The sequence below is a fragment of the Macaca mulatta genome, chromosome 17 (genome assembly GCF_049350105.2).
Source record: "Macaca mulatta isolate MMU2019108-1 chromosome 17, T2T-MMU8v2.0, whole genome shotgun sequence".
Taxonomy (NCBI): Eukaryota; Metazoa; Chordata; class Mammalia; order Primates; family Cercopithecidae; genus Macaca; species Macaca mulatta.
In genome coordinates this window covers 106,967,208-106,994,678 of record NC_133422.1, presented here as the reverse complement: position 1 = coordinate 106,994,678, position 27,471 = coordinate 106,967,208, and the positions used below count along the sequence as shown (strand labels likewise).

The 27,471-nt window shown below is 51.5% G+C and overlaps 2 protein-coding genes across 11 annotated transcripts in view; both read right to left on the bottom strand.

The window, feature by feature from the left end:
- Positions 1–27,471, bottom strand: part of ATP11A (ATPase phospholipid transporting 11A) — a 184,986-nt gene that overhangs the window by 135,288 nt on the left and 22,227 nt on the right. The gene's annotated exons all lie outside the window — the stretch shown is intronic.
- On the bottom strand, positions 178–1,009 carry LOC106994401 (uncharacterized). Its single transcript, XM_028837364.2, is given in 1 exon segment — positions 178–1,009. A coding segment is annotated over 1 exon segment (564 nt). The 5' UTR covers positions 874–1,009; the 3' UTR covers positions 178–309.

The window sequence follows — 27,471 nt, the reverse complement described above, 5'->3', positions numbered from 1 at the left end:
TACAGGCACCTGCCAACACACCCAGCTAATTTTTGTATTTTTAGTAGAGACAGGGTTTCACCGTGTTGGCCAGGCTGGTCTCAAACTTCTGACCTCAAATGATCCACCTGCCTCAGCCTCCCAAAGTGCTGGGATCACAGGCGTGAGCCACCGCGCCCGGCACAAGTTGGAGTTACTTTATCCCAAGGCACAGAGCTTTGGGAAGCTGGTGCTGAAAAGATATGGGAGGATTGAGGGTTTCAGACCACAGCTTGGGTTCAGAAAAAAAGTAAAAGGGCTGAGGGAGAGGACCTGTGAACTGTTCCAGGGTCAATTCCAGGCTACAAAGGAGACTACGAATGGGCTTCCGGAAGCAGCATTTCCCTGCACCATGAAAAAGCAGCGAGGCCAGTTATGGAGGCACACAACCAGGCTGACCGCTGTAGCATGGGCAGCAAACCTGTGTTTGTTAATCCAAGACACAGAGCGGCTTCCACCCGAGCCCCCTGCTGAGCCTGCTGCAGTTCTTCTCAATACAAACCAGAGTGACCATGTAACCTTACAGCCCGCTCATTTCGTGCTCTTTCCAAAACCCTCCAAGGTTTCCATCCACTCAGATGAAAGGAGAAATTAGACGAGGCCCTCGGTGACCTCCCTGTCTCACGGCTCCTCAGACACAGCCAAGCGGAGTCCTGTTTTGAGGCCTCTGCCCGTGCCGTTCCTCAGCCTAGCCCCTTTCCTCCTCTCCTTCAGGTCTTTATGCCCACGACAGCTCAGCATGGCTGGCCCTTGCCAACACCCCCTGGAAGCCCATCCCTCCTGCAATAAATATATTACAAATATTTCTCTGCAATATTTAACGCTACATGACTCATGATCTGTTTTAATGAACATTTCACCGAAGGATAACTTGCTCACAAAGTGCCTAACCTGTCCTGGGTGTGTGGCTCAGCCTTCACCTGGGTAACCAGTGTCATCAGGACCAAGAAATACAACATCGTCAGCATCTGAGAAGCCCCTTCTGTGACTGCAGGCCCTCCCACCTGCCAAGGTCTCATTCACTTTGACCTCTGCCTCCATCCCCCAGGCGTGTCCAGCTTAGAACCTCGCATCAATGAATCTTGTAATACACTCTTTCTGTCTGGCTTCTTTTCCTTGTTTAGGCTGTCAAAAGTCACCCATGTTGTTTGTTCATTTTATTTAATGTGAACATTTCACGATTTATTTTTGCTTTTTCTACTGTTGACAGACATTTGGGTTGTTTCCGGGAGCATATATTTACTGCAAACTGCCAAACAGTTTTCTAAAATGGTTTTGAACGCTCCCACCAGAGGCACATATGGGTTCCAACAGCTCCACAGCCTTCCAACGCTGCCCTGGATACAAATACCTGACCAGACCTGTGCTCTGCCAATCCTCTCTCCCGTCCTGTGGATTTTCTTTTCAATTTCATAACGGTGTCCTTTGAAGCACAAAAGTTTTTAATTTTAATCTAGTTTAATTTTTAGTCTTAATGTAAGTTTAGTAATATATTTGTTTACTGTCATCTCTGCCTAAAATGGACAGTGCCTTAGATGCATGCCACTAGGGGACAGATTTCCAAAACATACTCAATATAGAAAACCTGCACAATTATATTGTAAATATACTTCTGCCACGCTGGAAACAACACACATTTTAATTTAACTGGGAGAAGAAAGATCAGGACTTCTCATCAGCAGCTCTCTTCTCTTTCATCTGCATCAGCAGCTCTCTTCTCTTTCACCTGCGCGGTGCTCCTGGCTGAACAGCATCAGTGGCTCAGACCCCTCATATTCTAGAACGTGAAGCACATGTAAGATAACGTTTTGTTGCTGAGATGCTACCGCAGAAGGAAAGCTCCAGGCCACCCCAGAAAACACAGTGATAACATCTTTTCCTATAAAGTTAGCTGAGTTGTGTGTGTGTGTGTGTGTGTGTGTGTGTGTGATCCTATGTGTCAGGCACTATTTAGCAGCTCTACAGGGGTTTCTTATTGATTATCATGCAACTCCCATGAAGGTGCCATATAATCCCCGTTTCGGAGAAAAGCAAACTGAAGCTAAGAAAAAACAGATAACGTACCAAAGATAAAACATGTGCTAAGTGATACGGTCAAGTTCAAACACTGTGGTTGGATTAGGGCTCGAGTTCTCACCCTCTGTCCATGCTGCCCCTCACAACCCGCATCCTGGCACCATGGTCCACACCAGTGCGCCCCTTAAGCAAGGTCAAAGGGGCTCTGCACCTGCTCTGGGCACGCGCACACAAAGGCGCAGGAGGAGGCCCTGCACCTGCTCTGGGCATGCCCACGCGCACATGGAGGCCCTGCACAGGCTCTGGGCACGCGCTGATGGAGGTGCGGGAGGTGGCCTGGCACCACAGCATGCACACACAGAGGCATGGAGGAGCACGCGGACCGTTGGGCTCAGGGCTGCACCTCGGAAAACTCAGGGGCTCCTTAGTGCTGAGTCTCACTTTGCGACTGCCGAAAGGTTTGGTGCGCTGCTTAACTTTACGTTGGAAATGTAAGCGATGTTAGATGAATCACGCAATGGCTGGTGAGTTCAACTCCGTAACGACTCTGTCAAGGTTCTGGAGCTATTTGAGGTTGCACGGTGCAGGGTTCTAAGCCCTGTGACCACTTAGGACTTCTTATCTGCGCGAGTGAAGGTTTCTTCTACACAATGCAACCAAAACGGAGCCTGGAAATGAACAGATCGACTCCAGCCAGCCTCATAACCTCTCGCTTCAGATTTTGTGTTCACTAAAGTCTTACTTTTTCACTGAATTCATACTAAATAAAGTCTTGGAATTTATAAATTTATACAAATAAAATGCTTTGAGAAGAAGTTCTGTTGACAAACCCACAGAAATCATTGTTGTGGGTTCTGTAATTCCTGTGCTTGTGTGAGCTCAGGCAATCGGAAACAGCCTCCATCAGTCGCGCCGAAGGCTGCCTTGCTGGGCTGCCATACAATGCCAGGCTTTCGGGGTACTCAAAGAAATCAACTTTTTATTTAACGGAAAAAAAAAAAAAACTCAATCTGAACATTCTTGAAATGTCAGCAAAACCCGTTTATGGTATTTAGATTTCCCAGTGTCCTTCTATAATTAATTCTCCCTTGAATGAAAAAGTTTCTTTTCCCCAGTGTATCTATGGAGTGCCTTTTATTAGACCCAGATGGAGATTTCCTTTTTTACCTTCACTGCCAGAAAATGCACAGCTAAATCCATCCCAGACGTCTGCTAAAATTTTTCTCGGCTTTTTTTTTTTTTAAAGTCCTCTTTTCTGTTGTGTTTAATTGTGTCAGCTACTTCAAATCCTTCCTGGAAGGGAGACTAGAAGCCCCAGCGGGCAGCCGTCTTCTCTGTCTCCTGGAGCTCCCCCTCGCCAGTCGGTATCCATGGTCCTACCGCTGACACGGCCTGCTGGAAATGGGGGCATGGGCAGAACCATGCTTACCTTTTGGGGTTGCTGCCTCAGGAGGAGGCACCTGCCACCCCACCAGGTGCCACAATGATGCCCCCCACGTGCGGCCATGAGGGCACGTGAGCCAAGTACAAGGTATAGGATAGCTTTCTGGTGACGAGAAAAACCGTATCACTGAAAAAGAGAAATATTCATATTGCTATCCACTTTGAAAACCACTAATTGATGAAAAGAAAAGTACAGAGGAGTGTGAAAGCATTGGGTCACACTTTCTAAGTATGCATTTGTTACTGATATTTATTTTTTGAGTCCAATACAGTCAGGGTTTGACTCTCCGGGCAGCCTGTGGTTCCATGGCGGTTGATGGCTGAGGTCACCGACAGGCACTGGAAACCCAATTTCTGCCCAGACTCACTTTTCCAGTTTGCAAATTAGAAATAAAGACAAGAAATTTCACTCCTGTCTTAAACTCTGGGTTACTAAAATTCCATGAAGACCAACCTCTTTCAGTCCAATATTATTGTGATTGCAACGGTTTCTTAACCAAGTTGCAGGAAAGGCCCTTTTCTCAAGTATTTTAAGGATCTTTCCCTGCCCCTCACCCACCCCCTGCACGTGCCTCATCTCAGCACCAATTAAAAGCCAAGCAGGGGGGAACAGCTGAGCTTGCATGTCCATTCTGCTGTGAGGCCCCGTCCAGAGGGCTTAGTTTCTCAAACAAAAACTCATTATCAGCTGGAAGCAGCACAGCTAGTGAAGCTCAGGAGCACCCACTCTCCTAGTGGCTCACCGTCTCCTATCTCCTGGTGGCTCACCGTGTCCCGTCTCCTGGTGGCTCACCATGTCCCGTCTCCTGGTGGCTCACCGTGTCTCGTCTCCTGGTGGCTCACCGTCTCCCGTCTCCTGGTGGCTGTCTCCCATGCCCTTTTAGCTCATTAACCCAGATGAAATCATTTTCTCAATAACTAAGTAACACAAAGGCCTGGTTTAATGGTATTAATAGAAACTCAATGAGTATTTGCTTGACAAATGACCGATCAGTGAAACAGAACTGCTAATTTAAAACTGGAAAGAAAAGGAGAGAACCACTGCTAAATAATCCAAGCAGCTCTGAAGGTAAGAATCGCAGAAGTGAGTCAGAAAAATGAGATTCAGCTGTCCACCGACTTGGACAATGAACTCTTAGACAAAACAGAAACCAAAATATATAAATATAGGGTAGAGTTAATATATTTTAAATATATGATTTTTCCCCCCTAAAGTAGTCTCTCTTTGCGTAGACTAATGCATTTTATAAGGAAAGGAAAAAAATTCTGTGCAATACTCCTTCACTTGTGATCCACACTTGTGACTTTAATGTGATAATGTGGGCCTACCTCGAAGATTCTAGATTTAACAAACCATTCAACCTGTTAGCTTTTCAGCAAAAAGCCAGTCAACAATAAAACTAGGCTCAACAGCTCAACTCTTAACCAAAAGACATGAAATACAAGTGAAAATATGTCAAAGGTGTTTTAAATTGTTAATATCCAGTGTTAGTAACAGCAGTGAAACTTAACACCTGAAGCTTTCGCATTCCTGCCTAGAAGAATCTCTGCATCAAAAAAGCTCTACAGTTCGATTCATCCTGTCCCCACTGTGGATCCTGCATCTGCACAGTAGGATCCTGTATGTGCCCTGCACGCTCTCTGCGCCTGAATCTTCCACCCACCGCTCATTTTTAAGTAAAGCGGAGATGCTGTACCCCGCGCCCTGTGCCCTCAAGCCATACTCAGCTTCCCCTCTCTGCTTTTGTGGGGAAGAGCACGGACAAGAAGAAAAACAGATGCCTTGTTAAACATTAATAGTGTTTGCCTGTATAGTTAACTCTTTAAGAAATGTATCATGCTTCTAATGCCCAATTTAACAATGAAATATATGTTTAGAAGAAAAGCATGTACAGAAATTTTTAGATAAATAACATGTAAACCTGTGTCTATTGCTCCAACTCTAAAATAGAAGGGTTTTAATCAAAACTGTAATTCAACACTTGCCACCTAATAAAACATAGGCACTAATTAAACTACAGGCAGAGGCTGGGCACAGTGACTCACACCTGTAATCACAGCACCTTGGGAGGCTGAGGCAGGTGGATCACCTGAGGTCAGGAGTTCAAGACCAGCCTGGCCAACATGGCGAAACCCCATCTCGACTAAAAGTACAAAACTAGCCAGGCATGGTGGTGTGCATCTGCAGTCCCAGATACTCGGGAGGCTGAGGCATGAGAATCGCTTGAACCTGGGAGGCAGAGGTTGCAGGGAGGCAGAGGTTGCAGTGAGGCGAGATTGCGCCACTCCACTCCAGCCTGGGCAACAGAGCGAGACTTTGTCTCAAAATAAACAAATGAACAAAGTAGAGGCAGATATAGTCATAAAATAAATTTGTAAGTGCTTTTTATTATCAAGTTTAATCACAAAGGCCAGAAGAGAAAATAGGGAGAGATGCAGCTGGAGAGAGATGGAGCAGGAGAGAGACGGAGCTGGAGAGAGACGGAGCTGGAGAGAGACGGAGCTGGAGAGAGACGGAGCTGGAGAGAGGTGGAGCTGGAGAGAGACGGAGCTGGAGAGAGACGGAGCTGGAGAGAGACGGAGCTGGAGAGAGACGGAGCTGGAGAGAGGTGGAATAGGAGAGAGACGGAGCTGGAGAGAGATGGAATAGGAGAGAGACGGAGCTGGAGAGAGACGGAGCTGGAGAGAGACGGAGCTGGAGAGAGACGGAGCTGGAGAGAGACGGAGCTGGAGAGAGACGGAGCTGGAGAGAGACAGAGCTGGAGAGAGACAGATGGAGAGAGACAGATGGAGAGAGAGAGAGATGGAGAGAGACAGATGGAGAGAGACAGATGGAGAGAGAGAGAGAGCTGGAGAGAGACAGAGAGAGAGAGATGCAGCTGGAGAGAGAGGGAAGCAGGGAGTGAGAAAGAAGAGGATGGGGAGAGAGAGACTCACTGGCCCAGGACCTCTAATCACCCACTACAACACATTATTTCTTTTTGGTTTTGTATATATTCTTACATTTCTGTGCAAAGTTTTCATTCTATTCTACAGTAAGTCAGACTTTGTTTTAATTTAGAAACGTTTAAAGTTTCCCACCTCTGAGCACAATGGATGAACCAGAAGGTCGTCTGTGGCTCCTGAGACTCCAGACTATCAGGGGCCCTGAATGGAGGAGCTGCTTGGGATGCAATTATTGCCACGTACGTCCCTAAAACCCCCGACCAACTTCCCAACAGGACCGAACTCACTGCCAGAGCTTTTTATTCACTGCACAACACTGTAGGTACAGGTGTGTGCAGGACGCCGCCGCAGGCCACCGTCTCACCTGGGGAGGCCAGTGTCCGCACACCATACCTTCCCATGCTGGAACCTGGGCCACCTGCCCCCACCCGCCCCCATTTCTCCACCATCTAGTAGGCTTCCCCCACACACTGCTGGGACTCACACTGTCCCACCACCCCTCGGGCCACTGCTTCCTTCCTCACCTGCCTTTGCCCTTACCTGCACTTATGCACCTGCTCCTAGAGTCTTGGAGGGCAAGATGGGACATTTTTTGAAGGACAGGATGTGATATGTTTGTAGCATAGGACGTTGTAAGTCTCACAGGATAGGATGTGATAGATCTCATAGGGTAGGACGTGATAGGCCTCATGGGACAGCCATGAACACGAGTGACACCTACTGTCTCCTCCCACACCTTCCCTGGGGACAGCAGTACCTGCTGGGCCATCGATAGGCAATGAGTTCATGCACATCCAATTCCCACTCTCGAATTTTCACTTACGTCGTCACACTTAAAACTTTACTCATAAATAAAACAGAAAACTGGTGAGTGCCGCGCAATTGATTATCAACTACAGAACCTCAGCTGGCTGGAATGTGGACTCCTGGCTGGGAATGGAGTGGGAATGAAGCGTGTGGCGTAGTCATCGCAGGAGTTCTGACAGTTTCTATTTCTGCTTAGATGGCATTTCTGTTCTCTTTAGTAATAAAGCTAAACTGTTTAGTAATAAAGCTAACCCTTCAAGTTTTATCTAAGAAAGACTGTATACGAGGCCGGGTGCAGCAGCTCACGCCTGTAATCCCAGCACCTTGGGAGGCCAAGGCAGGCGCATTACTGGAGCACTTTGGTGGCTGAAGGGGGTGGATCACTGGAGATCAGGAGTTCGAGACCAGCCTGGCCAACATGGTGAAACCCCGTGTCTGCTCCAAATACAAAAATTATCCGGGCGTGGTGGCAGGCACCTTAATCCCAGCTACTCGGGAGGCTAAGGCAGAAGGATCGCGTGAGCCCAGGAGGCGGAGGTTCAAGTGAGCGGGGATCGCGCCACTGCACTCCACCCTGGGCAACTGAGCCAGAGTCTGTCTCAAAAAATAGATAAAGAGACTGTCTACAGAAAGAACACCTGTCCCAAGAGAAAGTGCTGCCCGAAGACCCACTTCCTCCCACCCCGCCCCCGACCTGCTGCGGTCACAGCGGCATCTACTTCTGAAAATCCTTCCTGCTCTGCAGTGCGACTTGATTCATTCAAGCCCCCTGGGGGCAGTTTTCTACCCTTTCCCCCCAAATATTTGAAAGCCTAAAAACCTCACCTTTTAAGGTTCATTTACAAACATATGATCTGCCATGCTGGGCTCACGTGATGGACCCAGCAGTGTGTCCAGAGAGCGCAATTTCACCAGGAGGCCCTGCACAGACCCCGCACTGCGAGCCCCGTCCTCCCGCACCTGCGCAGGCACCCGGTGCTCACGCCGCGAGCTTTCCTGGGAAGCGGCTGTGTGTCCCATGCCTAGCATCGTGTTACTAGAGAACAGGGATGTGTCAGGAGTTATTCACACATCAGCAGGGGAGATCATCACATCACACGCCAGCCACGAGCTTCCAGATTACAAAACTGCTGTGGGCTCAGCTGGCTCTTTGAGAACAAACTGTTCCATGCCAGGAATTTGCCATCTTCACCTTCCCTCATCAATGCCTATCTTCTGGCCTCCACGAGGCTTCAGATCCACGTAAATCACAGATCCACGCAAATAAAGATAACAGCATCAGCATCACCTCCAGTACAGAAACTCTGTGGCTGCCCATGTCCTGGCGGACTGGACTCCTCCGAGGTTGCACTTACCATGTGACTGCGGGGTGCCCCTTCCAGGCCACCGGCCCCACGGCTCCCACGCGATCCATGGTCTATGTGGGTCACTGCAAAGGGTTCCCATGGGCTCTTTTATTTCCCATGAAGAAACTCGCCCTCCACCACCTTCAGAAGCTGCACTTAGCGTGGACACAGAATGAGACTCTGCACCCTCCCAGCTCCCAAATCTATAACTAAAAATTATGCTGTCCATTTTCTGAAGTTCAAGCTTTGGATATTGGAAAAGTAAGTATTACTGTTACATCTAAGCCTTGGCCAAACCATTGTCAGGAGCCATTTAAAAGTAACAACCATTCCCCATTTGCTTGCAGATTCATCACTGACAACAACAACAGTTTGCGTGTTTTTTCCTCGCAGGTTTCCCGCAAGCTGAGGGGCCATCGTCACAACTTCCTGAAGCCTCCGTGAGATTCAGCGGCCTGCTGGCCTCACCGTGGCCTGACTCCATCAGCTAAAGATAGCAGGACACTAAAAATAGCAGGAGCGCTGCGGCAGTGCCTTCTGACACTGTTCACACTCGGACGCGTTAGATACTCCAGGTCCGCAATGCCGAGGTGGGAACTGTGCTGCCTCAGTGCCTTCTGACACTGTTCACGCTCGGATGAGTTAGGTACTCTGGGCCCACAATGCCGAGGTGGGGGAACCGCGCTGCCTCAGTGCCTTCTGACACTGTTCACGCTCGGATGAGTTAGGTACTCTGGGCCCACAATGCCGAGGTGGGGGAACTGTGCTGCCTCAGTGCCTTCTGACACTGTTCACACTCGGATGAGTTAGGTACTCTGGGCCCACAATGCCGAGGTGGGGGAACTGTGCTGCCTCAGTGCCTTCTGACACTGTTCACGCTCGGATGAGTTAGGTACTCTGGGCCCACAATGCCGAGGTGGGGGAACTGTGCTGCCTCAGTGCCTTCTGACACTGTTCACACTCGGATGAGTTAGGTACTCTGGGCCCACAATGCTGAGGTGGGGACTGTGCTGCCTCAGTGCCTTCTGACATCGTTCACACTCGGACGCGTTAGATATTCCGGGCCACAATGCCGGGGGACTGTGCTGCCTCCGTGGGCAGAGTCGGATAAATCCACAGAAACCGCAGGGGTAGGAAAGCAAACAGAGTAGAGTGATTAAAACGGCATCCAGTCGTTAACAGGGTGGGCTGTCATAAGGTCAGGTTCAATCAGAGATGAGTGGACACCAACCAGACGTGTGGAGAGTCCTGCGTCCAGGAGCACCCGGGATGATACGCTAACAGAGGTGTCTACCAATTCTAAATTTTCACTCAGGTTCACTGATTTTGTCACTCAGATTCTTAAGATGTCGGGATCCTATCCTGGACTCTGAACAGAGAACAAAGCCTTTTCTTTAAATGTGTTAAAAAACCAAGCATCCTAAATGTCGCCAATGTGAAAACCTGCTTTAGTCAAGCCACCGGTCACTGCATTTGCTTGTCACATGCCCACGGGCCGTGGTGTAGTTTGCAGTGTTCCCACCCCCAGGAGGGGAGCTGCTAGCAGAGGGCAGCGGCCACTGTGTATTCTTCTCTTAGCTTTGAATTTTGAACTGTTTGTATATCCTTTCAATAAATCCAATCAGTCCACAACTATATCAAGGTAGACAAGGAGAAGAGGAGCAGCAGACGTAAGCGATCATGAAATATTTGTAGTTAAAGCTCCGTGGATACTGATAAGGTGGTACATACAGGTAACACAGGGAGGCGGACTGCACAGTCTCACAGCCCCTCCACATGTGGACATTGACAACGTGGTACATACAGGTGACACAGGGAGGCTGGCCACAGAGTCTCACAGCCCCTCCACGCGTGGACACTGACAACGCGGTACATACAGTAACCCAGGGAGGTGGGCCACAGAGTCTCACAGCCCCTCCACGCATGGACACTGACAACGCGGTACATACAGCAACCCAGGGAGGTGGGCCGCACAGTCTCACGGCCCCTCCACGCATGGACACTGACAACGCGGTACATACAGCAACCCAGGGAGGTGGGCTGCACAGTCTCACGGCCCCTCCCTGTTGGGTCCAGCAGTCCAGTTATCTGGGTAAGGGTCAGTGACTGGCTTTGTAAATAAAGTTAACTGGCACCAGCCACACTCACTCATTCCACTTTCTCTGTGGCCATTTTCCTGCTACGATGGCAGGTGTGGGCAGGTGTGGGCAGGTGCGCAGACCTCAAGGACCCATAAGCCTACAACATTCACTATCTGCCCTTTTCACAGAAAGGTTGCCAGCCCTGGTCTAGGAAGAAGGGGTGTTTTTCCCCTGCTCACCAGACATGGCCCTTGCTGGAACCCTACATGTATCGATCTCTCATTCACTCTGAGTTCTGAGTTACACAGAGAATTCACTTCCACAACGCATGTGAGAAATGGGCAGGGGGGGTGGGTGGGGGGGGTGTCAGCCTTTGACAAGATGCACCTGGAGCCGAGTTTCTCGCCCAGCACCAGAGTCCCCGAGCGGCCTGGCAGGCTGCACGCAGCCAGAGTTTAGCTCCAGATACAGATGAAAGCCGATTTGCATTTCAATCTGGTGTCAGGTGAATTTCTCAGGCAGCCACCAGCCCTCAAGAAAATGGGCAGGGACTACCTCTGCCTGCCAAAAGGGGCCTGTGCGGACCCCGCACAGTGTGTGGAGCCCCTCCACCTTGGGCAGCCTGGTTCCTTCATGTGCAAAGAACAAAAGCAGTGTTTTCTAGGGTCACCTGTGGCACTTATCAGCTTTTTTTTTTTTTTTTTTTGGAACGAGACTGCTGTTCCCACTAGATTTAAAATTCCTGCCAGGGAAAGACCAATTCTTACTTCTGTCGTTTGCTTTGTTTCCTGTGTTCCCAGAACCTGCCTATAGCGGATGCTCAGTAATTATTGGTTGAATAAAGTAAATAAATATAGTAAACTTGCTAAAAATAGAGCAGCAAGTTATCACTAGAAACAGTGCTCAGTTGGCCGGGCGCGGTGGCTCAAGCCTGTAATCCCAGCACTTTGGGAGGCCGAGACGGGCGGATCACTAGGTCAGGAGATCGAGACCATCCTGGCTAACACGGTGAAACCCCGTCTCTACTAAAAAATACAAAAAACTAGCCGGGCGAGGTGGCGGGCGCCTGTAGTCCCAGCTACTCGGGAGGCTGAGGCAGGAGAATGGCGTAAACCCGGGGGGCGGAGCTTGCAGTGAGCTGAGATCCGGGCACTGCACTCCAGCCCGGGCGACAGAGCCAGACTCCGTCTCAAAAAAAAAAAAAAAAAAAAAAAAAAAAAGAAACAGTGCTCAGCAGGGCATGGTGGCTCACGCCTGTAATTCCAGCACTTTGGGAGGCCAAGGCAGGCAGATCACATGAGGTCAGGAGTTTGAGACCAGCCTGGCCAACATGGTGAAACCCCATCTCTACTAAAAATACAAAATTAGCCAGGCATGGTGGCACATGCCTGTAATCCCAGCTACTCGGGAGACTGAGGCAGAAGAATCGCTTGACCCTGGGAGGTAGAGGCTGCAGTGAGCCAAGATTGTGCTGCTGCACTCCAGCCTGGGCGACAGAGCAAAACTCTGTCTCAAAAAAAATTAAAAAAAAAAAAAAAAAGAAGAGGCAGCATTCAGATTTACCATTACCTACAACCCCAAGTTATCGTAAGAAATTCACATAAGCTAAGCAAGAATTGTAAAGTTGCATATTAGACAAAAAAATTTGCAATGTCCTCAAAGTTTTCTATGAGATTTTTCCCTTAGCCACGTCCCAAGGAAGATGTCTTTACAATTATTTATTCTGAGGACCTACAGTAGCATTAAGTCGTGCATTTTTTATTCTGCTTGTACCTTTCTCATGGCAGAAACACCTTCAGCTTCAAGTTTACAGGTTAAGGCACTGTATCCAATAATTTTATAAGACTCTTCACTAATTTTCTGCTCCTGTGAGCCCTTCAAATTGCAAAAGTAATGGACGTTTTTTTTCCAGTTTGCAAAGCCAGGCATTTGATTGGCTCTGTTTTCTGTCCCCTAGCATCTGCAGTACCCCCTGGCTGCAGCATTAGAAAGGACATGGCAGCAGCACAGATGGAGACGGTCAGGAGCTGCCATCCCAATGGCCCCCTTGGGCTCCTTTACCTCATTCACCTACAGATCTGGGAATCCGCCAGGAAAAGCTCTCAGAAGTACAACTGCCTTTAGGCCTGTCCCCCAGCACCTATCATCTGCCCCCGGCCCCCCTCCCTGCACACAGATGGTGCCCCATGGCCCCTCTCCCTGCACACAGACTGTGCCCATTGGTCCCTATCCCTGCACGCGGACTGTGCCCCCTGGCCCCTCTCCCCGCATGGACACTGTGCCCCCCGGCCCCTCTCCCTGCACGCAGACTGTGCCCCCAGCCCCTCTCCCCACATGTACACTGTACCCTCCAGCCCCTCTCCCTGCACACAGACTGTGCCCCCAGCCCCTCTCCCCACATGTACACTGTACCCTCCAGCCCCTCTCCCTGCACACAGACTGTGCCCCCCGGCTCCTCTCCCCACATGCACACTGTGCCCCCCAGCCCCTCTCCCTGCACGCAGACTGTGCCCCCTGGCCCCTCTCCCTGCGCGCACATGGTTCCCCCTGGCTCCTCTCCCTGCATGCAAGCAGTGCCCCCCAGGCCTTCTCTGCATGCACACTGTGCCCCCGGCCCCTCTGCCTGCACACGCTATGCCCCTCGGCCCCTGTCCCTGCACGCCATGCCCCATCCCCAGCATTCACCTCCTGGGACACACTGTTCCCTTCAGAGAAGCCTTCTCCTCTTTTCAAGGACCAATTGTGACTCCCTAGACACCAGCTGCGTTTACAGAAGCAGAGTCAGTGAAAACTAAAAGCACAAAGCTTGCTTGGCACAGAGGTGCAGTGAGCAGGCCCCAGGACCATGGCTTCCCGCCCCCTCCCCAGCACCTTGCTCTGAGGGCATCCTTCAGGGGCACCCTCATCACCTCAGCTGCCAGGGAGGGGTTCCTGAGTCTCTCTCGGCCTCCTTCATCCATTTCTATCGTCCTCACCTGCATGCAAGGATCAGTTCCAAACCTCAGCCTCCTGTAACCAACAGGCCACCCTCAGGGACGTTGTCCCCAATCATCCTCCACAAATAGAAGCTTCTCCTGTCCAAGGAGCTCCAGGGATGGCAACTTCGCAGGCACAGCTCTAGCCACACACTCACTGGCTGGGGCGTGGGAGGGCTGGTGTACTTGTTCTGCTTACACCTGAGCTATTTCATTGTTACACACGAAAACAGCTTCCCACACTTGGTCGTTAGAGGCATTGAGCACACTGAGCACACACTTGTGCCAGTCACTCTTGGGCACCTAGGTAGAGCCAGCCACGTGCAGATGCAGCCTGTCACTCCAGGCTGGGGCGGGGAGGGATGAGTGAAGGCAGCGGGTGAGAAACCCAGGTGGCAGGGGCTGGGTGATAGGGGCAAAGGAGGCTGGTGCATGCCCGGGCAGTGGGCTGGTGAGGGCTGAGAGCAGAGAGAGTGGAGGGGGTGATGCCTCTGCCTGCACCTCATCCGCTCCCCAGGGGTCTTCTTTTGGTCACTCTGTTCCCAAAGCATTTGGGATTCACCTTGGCCATGGGAGGTCCACATCATACCATGATCACAGGTTTACCTGTCTGTCCCCCCTGCCACTGCCTCGCGCCCAGCCCGAGCCTCAGTCAGCTCCCACAAGAGGGGTGTGCAGTGTCTCTTGTGACTCAGAACAGGGTTGAGGGAGGGCTGGAGTTCAAGTCTTCCCCCAGGTACGCATGGCCGGCAACCTATGGAAAGAGGCGTCAGCCATCAGCTGTTGGTCCCACACTGGGCCCACAGACAATCCACCCTGAGGGAGGAAGAAAATGACGTGGGGACCAGGTCCAAGGCTACAGCTCAGCCCACATGGGACCACAGGCATGGCCGCAGGGGTGGCTGGGGCAGAGGAAGGCAGATCACCTCTGGAAACAGAAGCGCTGGGGTCAGACCCTGGCTCCGCGGTGGAGTGAGGAACACACCTGGCCTCTGTTCCGGTGCCCGGCGTGCTTCAGCACCCTTGGAACTTCCCACATGACAGGAGTATTTCTGTTGCTCACCAAGAGTCCCTGCCGACCACACCTGAGTTTATGCTAATGAGAAGCCTCAAGGTGGGCCCCAAACAGCTTCCTGGGGGGGCCGGCCTCACCCCAGGACAGGGCTGCAGCTTCCACCCCCAGCCTGACCTCTGACCTGTGGGGAGAAGGGAGGCAGTGGAGACTGAGCTCAATTTCTTGGTCAACAGTGTGATGAAACCCCGGCGCAGTGGTGAGACCACGGCGCAGTGGTGAGACCCCGGTGCAGTGGTGAGACCCCGAGCAGTGGTGAGACCCCGAGCAGTGATGAGACCCCGAGCAGTGATGAGACCCCGGTGCAGTGGTGAGACCTTGAGCAGTGGTGAGACCCTGAGCAGTGGTGAGACCCCGAGCAGTGATGAGACCCCGGTGCAGTGGTGAGACCCCGAGCAGTGGTGAGACCCCGGTGCAGTGGTGAGACCCCGAGCAGTGGTGAGACCCCGGTGCAGTGGTGAGACCCCGAGCAGTGGTGAGACCCCGGTGGAGTGGTAAGACCCCGAACAGTGGTGAGACCCCGGTGCAGTGGTGAGACCCCGATGGAGTGGTGAGACCCCGAGCAGTGGTGAGACCCCGGTGTAGTGATGAGACTCTGATGAAACGCTGGTGCACCAGATTCCTGGCTGCCGCACACACACAGTTCCGAAGTAGGGAAGAGGGAAGAGGGCCACATGACAGCTCCATGGGGACAGGGGGCTACCAGTGGACCCCTCGCATTGCTCCCACGTATCATAAGCCCCTCGTCCTCAGCACAGTGACCTCCTGAGTTCCACGAGTCCTTCCAATAAATCGTCAACCCTGACTCACAGGGCCCTCCCTGACGTTTATGGCAGGCGCTCAGAAGTGTGGATGGCCCCTGAGAGTTGTGGCTGCGTCTGAAGCAGGCCGTCTTGGGGGACAGAGCCCGTAACCTGTGGGGTCCACATGAACTCAGGGCATGCAGAGTCGGAATGGGGCGATGGCGGCGACGGGGACAAAGGGGGTGAAGGGGGAGAAGGGGGCACCTCCTTCTACCCCCTCCCTTTTGGAGTTTAGACACAACTGACCAGCATTAACATCAAAACAGAGATCATAAAACGAACAAAATACACTCTGGCCAGGCGCGCTGGCTCACGCCTGTAATCCCAGCACTTGGGGAGGACAAGACAGGCCGATCACCTGAGGTCAGGAGTTTGAGATCAACCTGGCCGACACTGTGAAACCCCGTCTCTACTAAAAATACAAAAATTAGTCAGGTGTGGTGGTGTGTGCCTGTAATCCCAGCTACTCAAGAGGCTGAAGCAGGAGAATAGCTTAAATCCGGAAGGCGGAGGTTGCAGTGAGCAGAGATCACGCCACCGCACTCCAGCCTGAATGACGAGAGTGGTGGGGTGGGGGGGAACCTCTGTGGCAATAAGACACCAAAGAAACCTGCTACCAGAGGCTTCATCTGCGTGATAAAGCCCCGGTCTCCACAACCTCTTTACCTCAACCCAGGCTCACAGGACTGAAGGAAGAAAAACAGACTCTGTGGCACTAAGATGCCAAATGATAAACAGGGCCCAGGGCCGTTCCAGATGAGGGTTAAGTCCCACCTGCAGGCCGTCAGTCCTGCTCAACAGGGCTCTTTGACCCTGTGGCTGACTCCAACAGGGCCTCCTTATCTTAAACATTCCTTTCTGCTGACTCCAAGTTTTAGATAGAACCTTGCTCCTTTAATCAAATGCAAATTAAAGAATCTCTGAAAAAAATACTTAAAAAGAAAAAAGTAAAGAATTTCTGAATCCGCCTACTTTAGTTCAAGACATCCCGCCCTTTCCGGCTGAGCCAGGTCGACCACCCACGCATTGATTTACGTCCTTTCTATAACTCCTGCCTCCCTGAAATGTATAAAATCCAACTAGCCCGACCACCTTGGACCAGTTCCTCAAGGCTTCTCAGGTTTGTGTTTTCCCAAGCCACAGTCACTCATATTGTCTCAGAATAAATCTTTCTAAAGTATTTTACACATGTATACCAAAAATAAAATTCTAAGGGCCCCCACCCATCTGAATGGACCCCTCCTCTCCGCCAAGGGCACTCCAAAGTTATCCTGAAAACCAGCTTCCGGCCCTGATGGGACTCAGATGCTTCCTCCTTTCTGGAATTCAGGAAAGGCTGACCAGCATGAACGTCAGCACAGACCTTAAGTCTGACCAGAAACATTTACAATCTATTCATTCTCTCTGAAACCTGCTACCCGAAGGCTTCATCTGTGTGATAAAGCCCTGGTCTCCACAACCTCTTTACTTCAACCCAGGCATTTCTTTCTACTGATAAGTCTTTCAACCAACTGCCCATTAGAAAAAATTTAAATCTACCTATAACCTGGAAACCCTCTCCCCCAGCCCTCCTCCCCTCCCCCTCCCCTTCCCCTCTCCCCCAGCCCTCCTCCCCTCTCCCCCTCCTCCCTCCGCCACCCCCCGGCCCACTTCGAGTTGTCCTGCCTTTCTGGGCAAAACCAATGTACACTGATTGATGTCTCGTGTCTCCCTAAAATGTATAAAACCAAGCTGCGCCCCGACCACCTTGGCACATGTTCTCAGGACCTCCTGAGGGCTGTGTCACAGGCCATGGTCACTCATATTTGGCTCAGAATAAATCTCTTCAAATATTCTGAGTTTGACTCTTCATTGATGCAGAGTTTGGCTTTTGTAAACTGTAGGGTCCTCCAGATGGCAAGGTGACATGGCCCCAGGATATTTAAGTTAAAATAACCCAAACAGCTCCCATGGTGGGCAGTGTGCCAGCCTCCCCTCGCCTGCCACAGCCTCCCCTCGCCTGCCATGGCCTCCCCTCACCTGCCACGGCCTCCCCTCGCCTGCCACGGCCTCCCCTTGCCTGCCACGGCCTCCCCTCGCCTGCCACGTTAAAATAACCCAAACAGCTCCCATGGTGGGCAGTGTGCCAGCCTCCCCTCGCCTGCCACGGCCTCCCCTCGCCTGCCATGGCCTCCCCTCGCCTGCCACGGCCTCCCCTCACCTGCTACGGCCTCCCCTCGCCTGCCATGGCCCGGGCTTTGCACCTCTAGCAGCTGCAGTGCTGACGGCCTGGTGCACCTCCTGGTCACCCTCACATCCTGGCTCCTATGTGGTCTCCTTCTTTTTGCTCATACTAATCTGAATTTGGGAAACAGCCTTTTTCTTAACACTCTAAAAAAGCAATTATATGCAACGTCATTTGCTGGGGGCCAGGAGAAGAGGTGGGCAGGAGAGAGGTTCATGACCCCGGAAAGCCCAGCAGTGGAGGAGACGGAGCACCAGCGTCCCACGACTGACCCCGGGACTCACCCAGGCCCGGTAGGTCTTGTGGGACCCTACCACTTCCCCACTGCTGGCTTCCACATTCCTCGTTCCCAGGCCACATCCCCGTTCCATCTTTGATGTCAAGTCCAAGAACACGGGTCTTCAGCAGTGGCCACTGCGGTGTGCTGCCAGGGTGACACCACCTCTGGGCCCCGCCTGGGGCACCTGGCTTCCCTCAACATATCCAAACGCACAGGCAAGAGAACAAAGCCTCTTGTATGCTTAGTGAGCAAAGGTACGTTTTCTCTTTCCAACCTTCCTTCCTGCTTCTTTCCGTAATATCTGTGATCTAAGAGATCAAAACAAACAGTTTTCTTCACTAAGATGGACCCTAACGCTAAGGAAACAAAAGTTGCCTACAGGGCAGAGGGTTCTGGCAACTTCCTAAATTCCTAAGGCTACAAGAAAAAAACACTCTTGCTAAACTCCCTAATGAGAGGCGCAATCGGACCTGTCCTAACTCTAATTTACAACCCAGACCCTTCCACTTCTGACCTGACAGGACTGGCCTTACACACACCCTTTCCCGATCAGCAACTGCAGCCCTCAGCTGGCGGCAGCAGCTCCCAGAGGCTGCGGACTGTTCTGACGCGAAGAGCCAAATTCCAGCTCGGCCCCCACTAACAGAACGGACCCCTCTTGGCCAAAGGAACCCCAGAGGCACCTTCAAAACTGAATTCTCAGCCATGACACTAGGGAGGCTGATCTGGAGCTCAGGTACTGATGTCAAAATAGGGATCACAAAAGACTAATCCCAGCACCTTGGGAGGCCAAGGCGGGTGGATCACAAGGTTAAGAGATCAAGACCAGCCTGGCCAACATGGTGAAACCCCATCTCTACTAAAAATACAAAAATTAGCTGGACGTAGTGGTGCACGCCTGCAGTCCCAGCTACTCAGGAGGCTGAGGCAGGAGAATCGCTTGAACCTGGGAGGCAGAGGCTGCAGTGAGCTGAGATCGCGCCACTGCACTCCAGCCTGGCGACAGAGCGAGACTCCGTCTCAAAAAAATAAAACAGACTCTACCCAGAGGCTTCATCTGAGTGATAAAGCCCTGGTCTCCACAACCTCTTTAACTCAACCCAGGCTCACAGGAGCCAGGGCCACGGCAGACGAAGGTGAACGCACCCCACAGGTAACCCTGACCCTGTGCGTGGGGTGTGGGCTGCCTCATCGAAACATTCCCTTCCACTGGCTCCAGGCTTTAAACAAAGCTTTACTGCTTTAACCAATCGCACACTGAAGAATCTCCAACCCCACCTATGGCCTGTGACACCTGTGTCAAGAAATCCCGCCTTTCTGGGCTAAACCAATGTAAACCTTCCATGTACCGATTCATGCCTTTGCCTGTAAGTCCTGTCTCCCTAAAACATGTAAACCCCAACTGTGACCTGACAGCCTCAGGCACACCTTCTCAGACTCTGTTTCCCCAGCCCACGGTCACTCAGACAGGCTCAGAATAAACCTCTTTAAAATATTTTACAGACTTTGGTCTTTCCATTAACAGAATGGTCAATAATGTATTTAATCAATCCCTTATCAACAGACTTGAGATGTTTTCATTGATACAACAAATACTGCTGCAAGGAACATTCTGAAATGATTGTGGGCACTTGGGCTGTGACTTTCTTAGGCTTACTTCCAGAAATGAAATGGAAATACTTTTTTTAAATTATGGGGGGCTGTTTTGGACTGAGCTCCAGCAACAGGCCCCAACAGACCAGACCAAAGAGGAATGGAGTTGCCCCTGCTCAATGCCACGTCACCAAAATGGAACTTTAAAGAAGTAACAGACCAGTTCTTCTCAAACACAGGAGATGCCGCTGACCCGAGTCAGCAAGTAACAAAGTTCCCTCTGCTTTACCCTCTACAAAGAAGTAAACTGAAGTAACCTGAAGTTCACCATCAGCTTTTTTCTTATTCTGTTTCCTTGCTTCCGCCTTATAAAACCTACTGTTCTGTTACTGTCCAGTGGGAACGCTCATTATGTAGAATGGAGGCTGCCCCGTTAAGAAACTGTAAATAAAATCCAATCACATCTATAACTAAATGTTTTGTAATTTTGTCTTCTGACAGTTGGAATCAAGGATACATTATTTTGATTTGGCAAATGGGATTATTCCCACAGCCTATCAGTTAATCTTACATTTTAAAAGTGTTTCAAAACAAAGTCATGAACAGAAGATTACATAAGAATATAACAAAAGGCATGCAAGGCATGAGTCTTTTTCTATTGACTTGCTTTTGTGTTGCCTCTCTGGTGCAGTCTGCATACCTGAGACACACCATTATAACTTCCTGCATGCGCGTCACAGGGCGTCCTGAAAGCCCCCCAAAACTGTTCAGAGACAGCATTTGACGCAATTCAAAGTCACACCTGTGCGTCACAGGGCGTCCTGAGAGCCCCTCCGACTGTTCACCGAGACGGCATTTGACGCAATTCAAAGTCACATACACACAGTTCAAATAAGCCGGACTTTCAGCATCTTCTCTTCTCCTGTTAAAGCCAATGTCGAAATCCTAACCCTCCCCTCAATCCCTACGTCCTATTTTAAAAGCAGGCCGGCTGCAGTGGCTCATGCCTATAATCCTGGCACTTTGGGAGGCCAAGGCAGGTGGAGAGCCTGAGGTCAGACGTTCGAGACCAGCCTGGCCAACATGGTAAAACTTCATCTCTACTAAAAATACAAAAGAAAAAAAAAATTAGCTGGCAGTGGTGGTGTGCAACTGTAATCCCAGCTACTCAGAAAGTTGAGGCAAGAGAATCGCTTAAACCCGGGAGGTGGAAGTTGCAGTGAGCCATGATCGCACTATTGCACTCCAGCCTGGGGGACAAGAATGAAACTCAGTCTCAAAAAAAACCAAAAAAACAAAAAAAATGCAGCCTGCAAGCCCACCCTGGTCCGACTGCTAAGTGTTTACTCCAAACCCAGGGATCCAGGACCCAGTGATAATCTCTCGAGGGCAGTTATAAGAACCTAAGTGGCAAGTAGCTGGGTGCCGCCTCTGCAGGTTCCCATCCCCACTGCACACCCCTCGGAGGGAGGACCCCCAGCGGAGGCAGCTGCCCTCTGGGGGGTCTCACATGAAACTCACGGCAGGCAGCACAGTTGTCTCCTTGCTTAGGCTGTGTTTGGAACAGGCAGAAGAGTTGTAAGTTTGTTAACTGGAAACACTCGGTTTTGGCTGGCTAACAAATAAAATTTCATGAACACAAACAAAAAGCAGTGTTGGACACTGTTACCCGAAAAGAAATTTAAAATTGTTAAAGCTTCAAAAAAATCCAGGTGCTTTTAATATTTATAGTTTTTATGCTTTTTATCCAATGGTAAAAAGCAATGAGTGTTCTTTATGGAAAAGCAAGATGAATTAGCGATGGGGGAGAGACAACTCTGCTCACACCTTGGCGGGGTGGGGGCAAGGGCAGGGGCTGTCATTTATTCATTTACTGAGATAGAGCCTCCCTCTGGTCACTCAGGCTGGAGTGCAGTGGTGCAATCTTGGCTCACTGCAACCTCCGCCTCCCGGGTTCAAGTGATTTTCCTGCCTTGGCCTCCTGAGTAGCTGGGATTACAGGCGCCCGCCACCACCACGCCCAGCTAATTTTTGTATTTTTAGTACAGATGGGGTTTCACCATGTTGATCAGGCTGGTCTCAAACTCCTGACCTCACGTGATCCACCCGCCTCAGTCTCTCAAAGTGCTGGGGTTACAGGCGTGAGCCACCGCACCTGGCCACGTGGCAATCATTTCTAATGCACAGGTATGTGTTTGAAATGTTTTCAGAATGGCATCACACAACATGTACTGTTTTGTCACCTACCACCATAACTTAATCAATTCCATATCATCATCTGTTTAGACAGTTTATCAGGTTTACCTGATTAACAAGCAGTGCAGAGAAGTGGACAACGAATTAGCAAATAATACGAAAAGCTGTATACTTGACAGTAGTGTTTGTAATGTACAATGTGAAGATTGTACATTCAGACCAGAAGCATCAAAATCATAAACATGTACCACAAGAGTACCTGGGGATGTTTATTTTCAACCAAACCATGTTCAGTCATTAAAAGGGTGCTTTCTAAAAATGTGTTTTCAAAGGAATCCAACACGCCCTCTTGACTAACCCTCTCAGCTTGGAGGTAATGGAGCTCAGTCAAGGAGGCAGAGAGCTGCTGCATCTCCCAGGCTGGCGGGGGGTGCGGGGTGAGGGCACATTCTGAAATAAAAGTAGAAAAACAAGTTGGATGTGATTAGGAGAAAAAGTATTATGCTAACTTGGGCCACTCCTGCACCTACTTTCCAGCGGCCTTTTATTACAAATAAATGAGAACGTATTTGCATTTTAAATTTTGTCCCCATCGTTGGGTTCTTTACACTTGAACAAATGCCGTCCTGGAGGCGGAAGCGTGTCTGCTCTCCTCCTGGTTTCCCTTTCTCTTCCCGGTCAAGGTCACGACAGAAGCCTCCCCCCCCTTTCAGAACATGCTCGTGTCCCCCACTTGTCACCAGGGCCAACAACAGCCTCTATGAGCCCTGCAGGCCGGTGGGTCTGCGTCTGTGGGTGGACACTATGAGCCTCCGCCCATCCCAGGGAAAGTGCAGGTGCACGGGCCTCCAGCTCCCGGGTGTCCACCTGATCCAGTATTGCGCCATCATTTCACCTTTATTTTGCACATAGCCATCTTTGAAATGCAGAAATTGAGGGAGGCTGGGAGGCCAGCAGACTCCCCGACCTACCCACACCCCACCTGGGCCCTGCAGGAGCTGCCGCTGCCCCACTCACGCAGATCCCCCAAGTCCAGGATGGGCCCTGTCACTGGCTGAGACCTCAGAAAGAACCTGCTCTCACACTCTCCCCAGCAGCCCGGCCCCATGGACATACATGCCCAAGACATGGGTGGCATTCAGGACCTGGCTCAGTGCAAACCCAGCCCCGAGCCAGGCTCTGGCCCTGCGTGAAGACCGGCACGGTGGAAGGTGGTGAGCGCCCCAGTCCAAAGAGGCCTCCTTGCCCCCTCCACCCTGGCTCCTGTATGCCAGAGGTACACCCAGAGGGGGTGCCTGCCAGGAGACTAGAGGTAGTGGCCCCCACAGGTCCCCAGAGCCACCAGAGACCACTGGGTTGGTGGTTCCTTCTGAGCGTCCAGGCCACTTGAAGTGAAAATCTGGGAAGTGAATCTGGGGAGACGCCAGGCCACACGCACCTAGATGGGCATTCCCAGGCGTTCCCACAGCCGTCAGAGCAGAGCTCACCAGGAGGGGCTGAGACGAGATGCGACTTGCTAAAGGCCCCACTTCCCACCAGACGGGGAATGCCTGGGGCCGAGGGACGTGCTCAGGCCCCGCCACAGTGGAGGCTTCTCATGGGAGCTCTGGCAAAAGGTCTATTGCAGGGTGCTGTGGCTCCCAGCATCTGTAGGAGGCCAGAGGACCACGCTCAGAAGACGAGCGGCCACTGGGAACTCCGCTGAGAATGAGCTCCGAGCCTCTCCAATATTTAAAAGTCCAGGCGGGAGCCGCTCCCAGGCCCCCACACAGCCAGCCTGCCCAGAGCTGCTAGGGAGACAAAGCAAAGCAAAACCCAATTCCACACCCAGCCACTGCCGTCCCACTGAGAGTCCCTAGTGGGAGAAGGGGAAAGGAAGGGGATTTCTAAGGAGAAGGTGCCCTCAAGGCCACACACTGTCTCTCTCCAGCAAACACCTTCCCCGGCCCCCAGAGGTGTAAGCAACAGGGCTCCAAGCCAAAGCCACCTGGGAATGTTCACAGAGCAACACAGAAACAGGTGCGAATTCGTCCTGCAAAACAGCACAACTGCTGAAAAGGCACAGGTTAGGGCTGTCTCTGGAAGAAGATTAATCTGTAAAGAATTCCCAGAGAAAGGAAGATTTTAATCAACTATAAATACAGAAGGGCAACTCTCTGGGGAGGAGGGGCAGTGTGGCCGGGGGGGGGGGGTCAGCCAGGCGGGGAGGATCGGCCAGGTGAAGGGGGGGATCGGCCAGGCAGGGAGGATCAGCCAGGTGGGGGGGGGGATCAGCCAGGTGAAGGGGGGGATCAGCCAGGTGTGGGGGGATGGGCCAGGTGTGGGGGGATGGGCCAGGTGTGGGGGTGCAAGATAGCCAGGAAGAGTGGAAGGGAAACGTGGGGCTAGGAATGGAAGCCAGGTGGGAGGAGTAGAAGGGAGGCTGGGACCAGGGGTGAGGGGAGTGGAAGGGAGGCTGGGATCAGGGGTGGGAGGAGTGGAAGGGAGGTGTGGGATCAGGGGTGAGGGGAGTGGAAGGGAGGCGTGGGATCAAGGGTGGGAGGAGTGGAAGGGAGGCGTGGAATCAGGGTGAGGGGAGTGGAAGGGAGGCTGGGATCAGGGGTGGGAGGAGTGGAAGGGAGGTGTGGGATCAGGGTGAGGGGAGTGGAAGGGAGGCTGGGATCAGGGGTGGGAGGAGTGGAAGGGAGGCTGGGGCCAGGAAAGGAGGCTGGGTGGGAAGGGAGGTGTGGGATCTGGGGTGGGAAGAGTGGAAGGGAGGCTGGGGCCAGGAATGGAAGCTACACCCTCTAAACCTCTCCTCCCTGTCCTACATAGGTTGCCTGCCTGTGTCCTGACAGCATCCTCAGCCTTTTTCCCCTCAACTGGACACATGCAAACCGATGTCTGGTTTCATTTTATCCTTATCAATAGTTAGCTATCTGTCATCAGAAGATTAAATGGCCAGAATGTGATCTTCCTGCAAATTAAACCGCGAGTGAAATGTCCACTCTGCCTGAAACAAATGGAGCCTCAGAAGCTGTGGCATTAAACAAGAACCAGACACCCACTGAGACCTGTTTCACAGGCGGCTATGATGGCACTTTAACAAATACTACAAAACTATCTGTCACTTATGCAGTGCACAATTTTTTTATTTAGACTTGTTTAATAACATGAATTCTTATATGTATGAGAACCATTAGACTTTGAAAAGTCACTTCGTTTCATAATTATCATGCCACTTTGTGAACTCCATGTTTTTATTTATTTATTTATTTATTTATTTAGAGACAGAGTCTTGCTATGTCGCCCAGGCTAAAGTGCAACGATGCAATCTCGGCTCACTGCAACCTCTGCCTCCCAGGTTCAAGCAATTCTCCTGCCTCAGCCTCCTGAGTAGCTGGGATTACAGGCGCCCACCACCATGCCCAGCAAATTTTTGTATTTTTAGTAGAGACGGGGTTTCACCATGTTGGCCAGGCTGGTCTCGAACTCCTGACCTTGTGATCCGCCTGCCTCGGCCTCCCAAAGTGCTGGGATTCCAGGTGTGAGCCACCGCGCCCGGGCCTCCAAGTTTTAGAACGCTCTGAGAATGCTAAAACGGATGGATGTGTAACTACCGTCATAGTCTGCTGAAATACAGTTGAGAGTGCTCTAAATTTCCAAGCCTCTGCTCACATTAACCAGATACATCTCTTTCAAACATTCAAACACACACTCTAGGTCTCCTCAGACACTGAGCTCCAGCGTGGCTGCTATAAAAAGAAAGCCCTCACCTCTGAGGCGTTACCCACTTTCACACCCTTTGTGCTCAGCAAACACTAGAGACACAACCTCCCCGGGCCTTTGCTGAGCCCCAAGTCCCAAACCACGGGGCATGACAAACCCCTCTTTATTTTTTCCAGTGGACGTAAGGCAGAGGTGGCACCCTGACCAGAACCGGCCCTCACCTAACCGATTTTGGTCCAGCCATAGAGCCACACCTTGGAAACAGGTTTCCAGTCTCCGTGGCGCACTGATGCTGGTCCAGTGAGAGGCGCTCTGCGCGGGGAGTCGAGGGGCTGTGGACGCTGGCTGGTCAGCCAGGACCATCACCCACAGTAGAGAGAGGAGCCTGTCCTTCGGGCCTGTCTCAGAGGCCTAGACAAGGACAGGAAGGGGTTGCTGTCCCTCACCTCACGATCCCCCACCCCCAGCCCCTCACTATGGGCCAAACTGTGGGGCCCATGTGAGCTCGGATAAAGGTCGGTGTGGATCCAGGTAGAGCTTTGAGAGCCATTTAAATGACACCATCTGGCTCCAAGGTGGCTGCAGAAAACCAGCCCTGACTCCCTTAGCCCCAGCAAATTCTAACCACGGAGAGAACACTTTGTATGTGGGGGTGGGTGCCCAACTAAGCTGCTCTTCCCCCACCGTGGGCACGACCACACTGTTTACTCCTGGGGAACTACTGGCCACATTTCACGGGAAGCAAACTGCATCTGCGCTATTTTCAAGCAGAGTGTGCCACTCAGGGTGGGGAGGGAGAACAGGAAAAACACGTGGGAGCCAACATGCGAAGGAGGCACCTGGCAGCTTTTGTTTTGTTTTTTTAAACTCATCAATAAAAGGTCCTGCCCCTGACACTGCAGCCAGCTGTCCTCACTCTGGGTTCATTCAGTACATTGCTCCCCAGACAACAGGGCTGGGAGAGGGAGCCCCAGATTCCCAGGAATGTTAATGTTAATTAACTAAGGCCTCTCCCCTCCGCCCCCTCCATATCTATGTGCTCCAGAAAATGAGTCATCCAGGCTCCTGGGCTGTATTCAGAAGGCAGAGAGGCTGGGAGAGGACGCGGAGCCTCGCTTCCCTTCGTTCATAGCAACTCCGCACATCCGGGCTGTCTCCCAGTCCCGGGAACACTCTCTAGAAATTCAAGCCTGGAATTCTCAACAGCCAGGACTTCCAGCGGCCTCAAAAATGGAAGCAAAACAGAGTCCCGCCCGGTCCAGAGCCCTGACCCCTGGCTCAGCGCGCGGTGCCCGTTGATGGCGACGTCCCTGCAGAGCCCCTCCCGGTCCAGAGCCCTGACCCCTGACCCCTGGCAGATGCGGTGCCTGTTTACGGTGACGTCCCTGAGCTGCTTCCTTTTTTTTTTTTTCTCATCAAGTGGATTTAAAATGGGATCTCAGGTTCTTCCCCTTTGAGTTTGTAAGTTTTATTTTATTTACGTATGTATTAGAGACGGGGTCTTGCTATGTTGCCCAAGCTGGCTTCGAACTCCTGGGCTCAAGCGACCTGATCCTCCCACCTCGGCCTCTCAAGTAGCTTGGGATCACAGGTGTGCGTCACCACACCTGGCTGAGCTTTTATTTTTGACAAGTAATTTGGGATAATTTTCCTGCTGAATACTTCAAGTCACTTTTTTAAGCAACAAAATTTTAGAGTGAAAACTACCTTTTAAATTTCAGCACGTTTTTTAAATGGCTGTGGCTCAGGAAGCATGATGAAAAGTCGGAAGAGCCGCACACAGCCCGGCTGCCTCGTGGTAAAGTGTCAGCACGCAGGACGAGTCCCCTGCGGCTCCTGCCTCCTTCCCCCAAATGCGAACACGCCAGCCCTCCAACCCCATCTGATTTCAGCAGCCTCTGGTGACCTCTGATCCCAGCGATTTGAGACCCGAGGCCCTCCTTTAAACAGCGGTGTTTGGGTC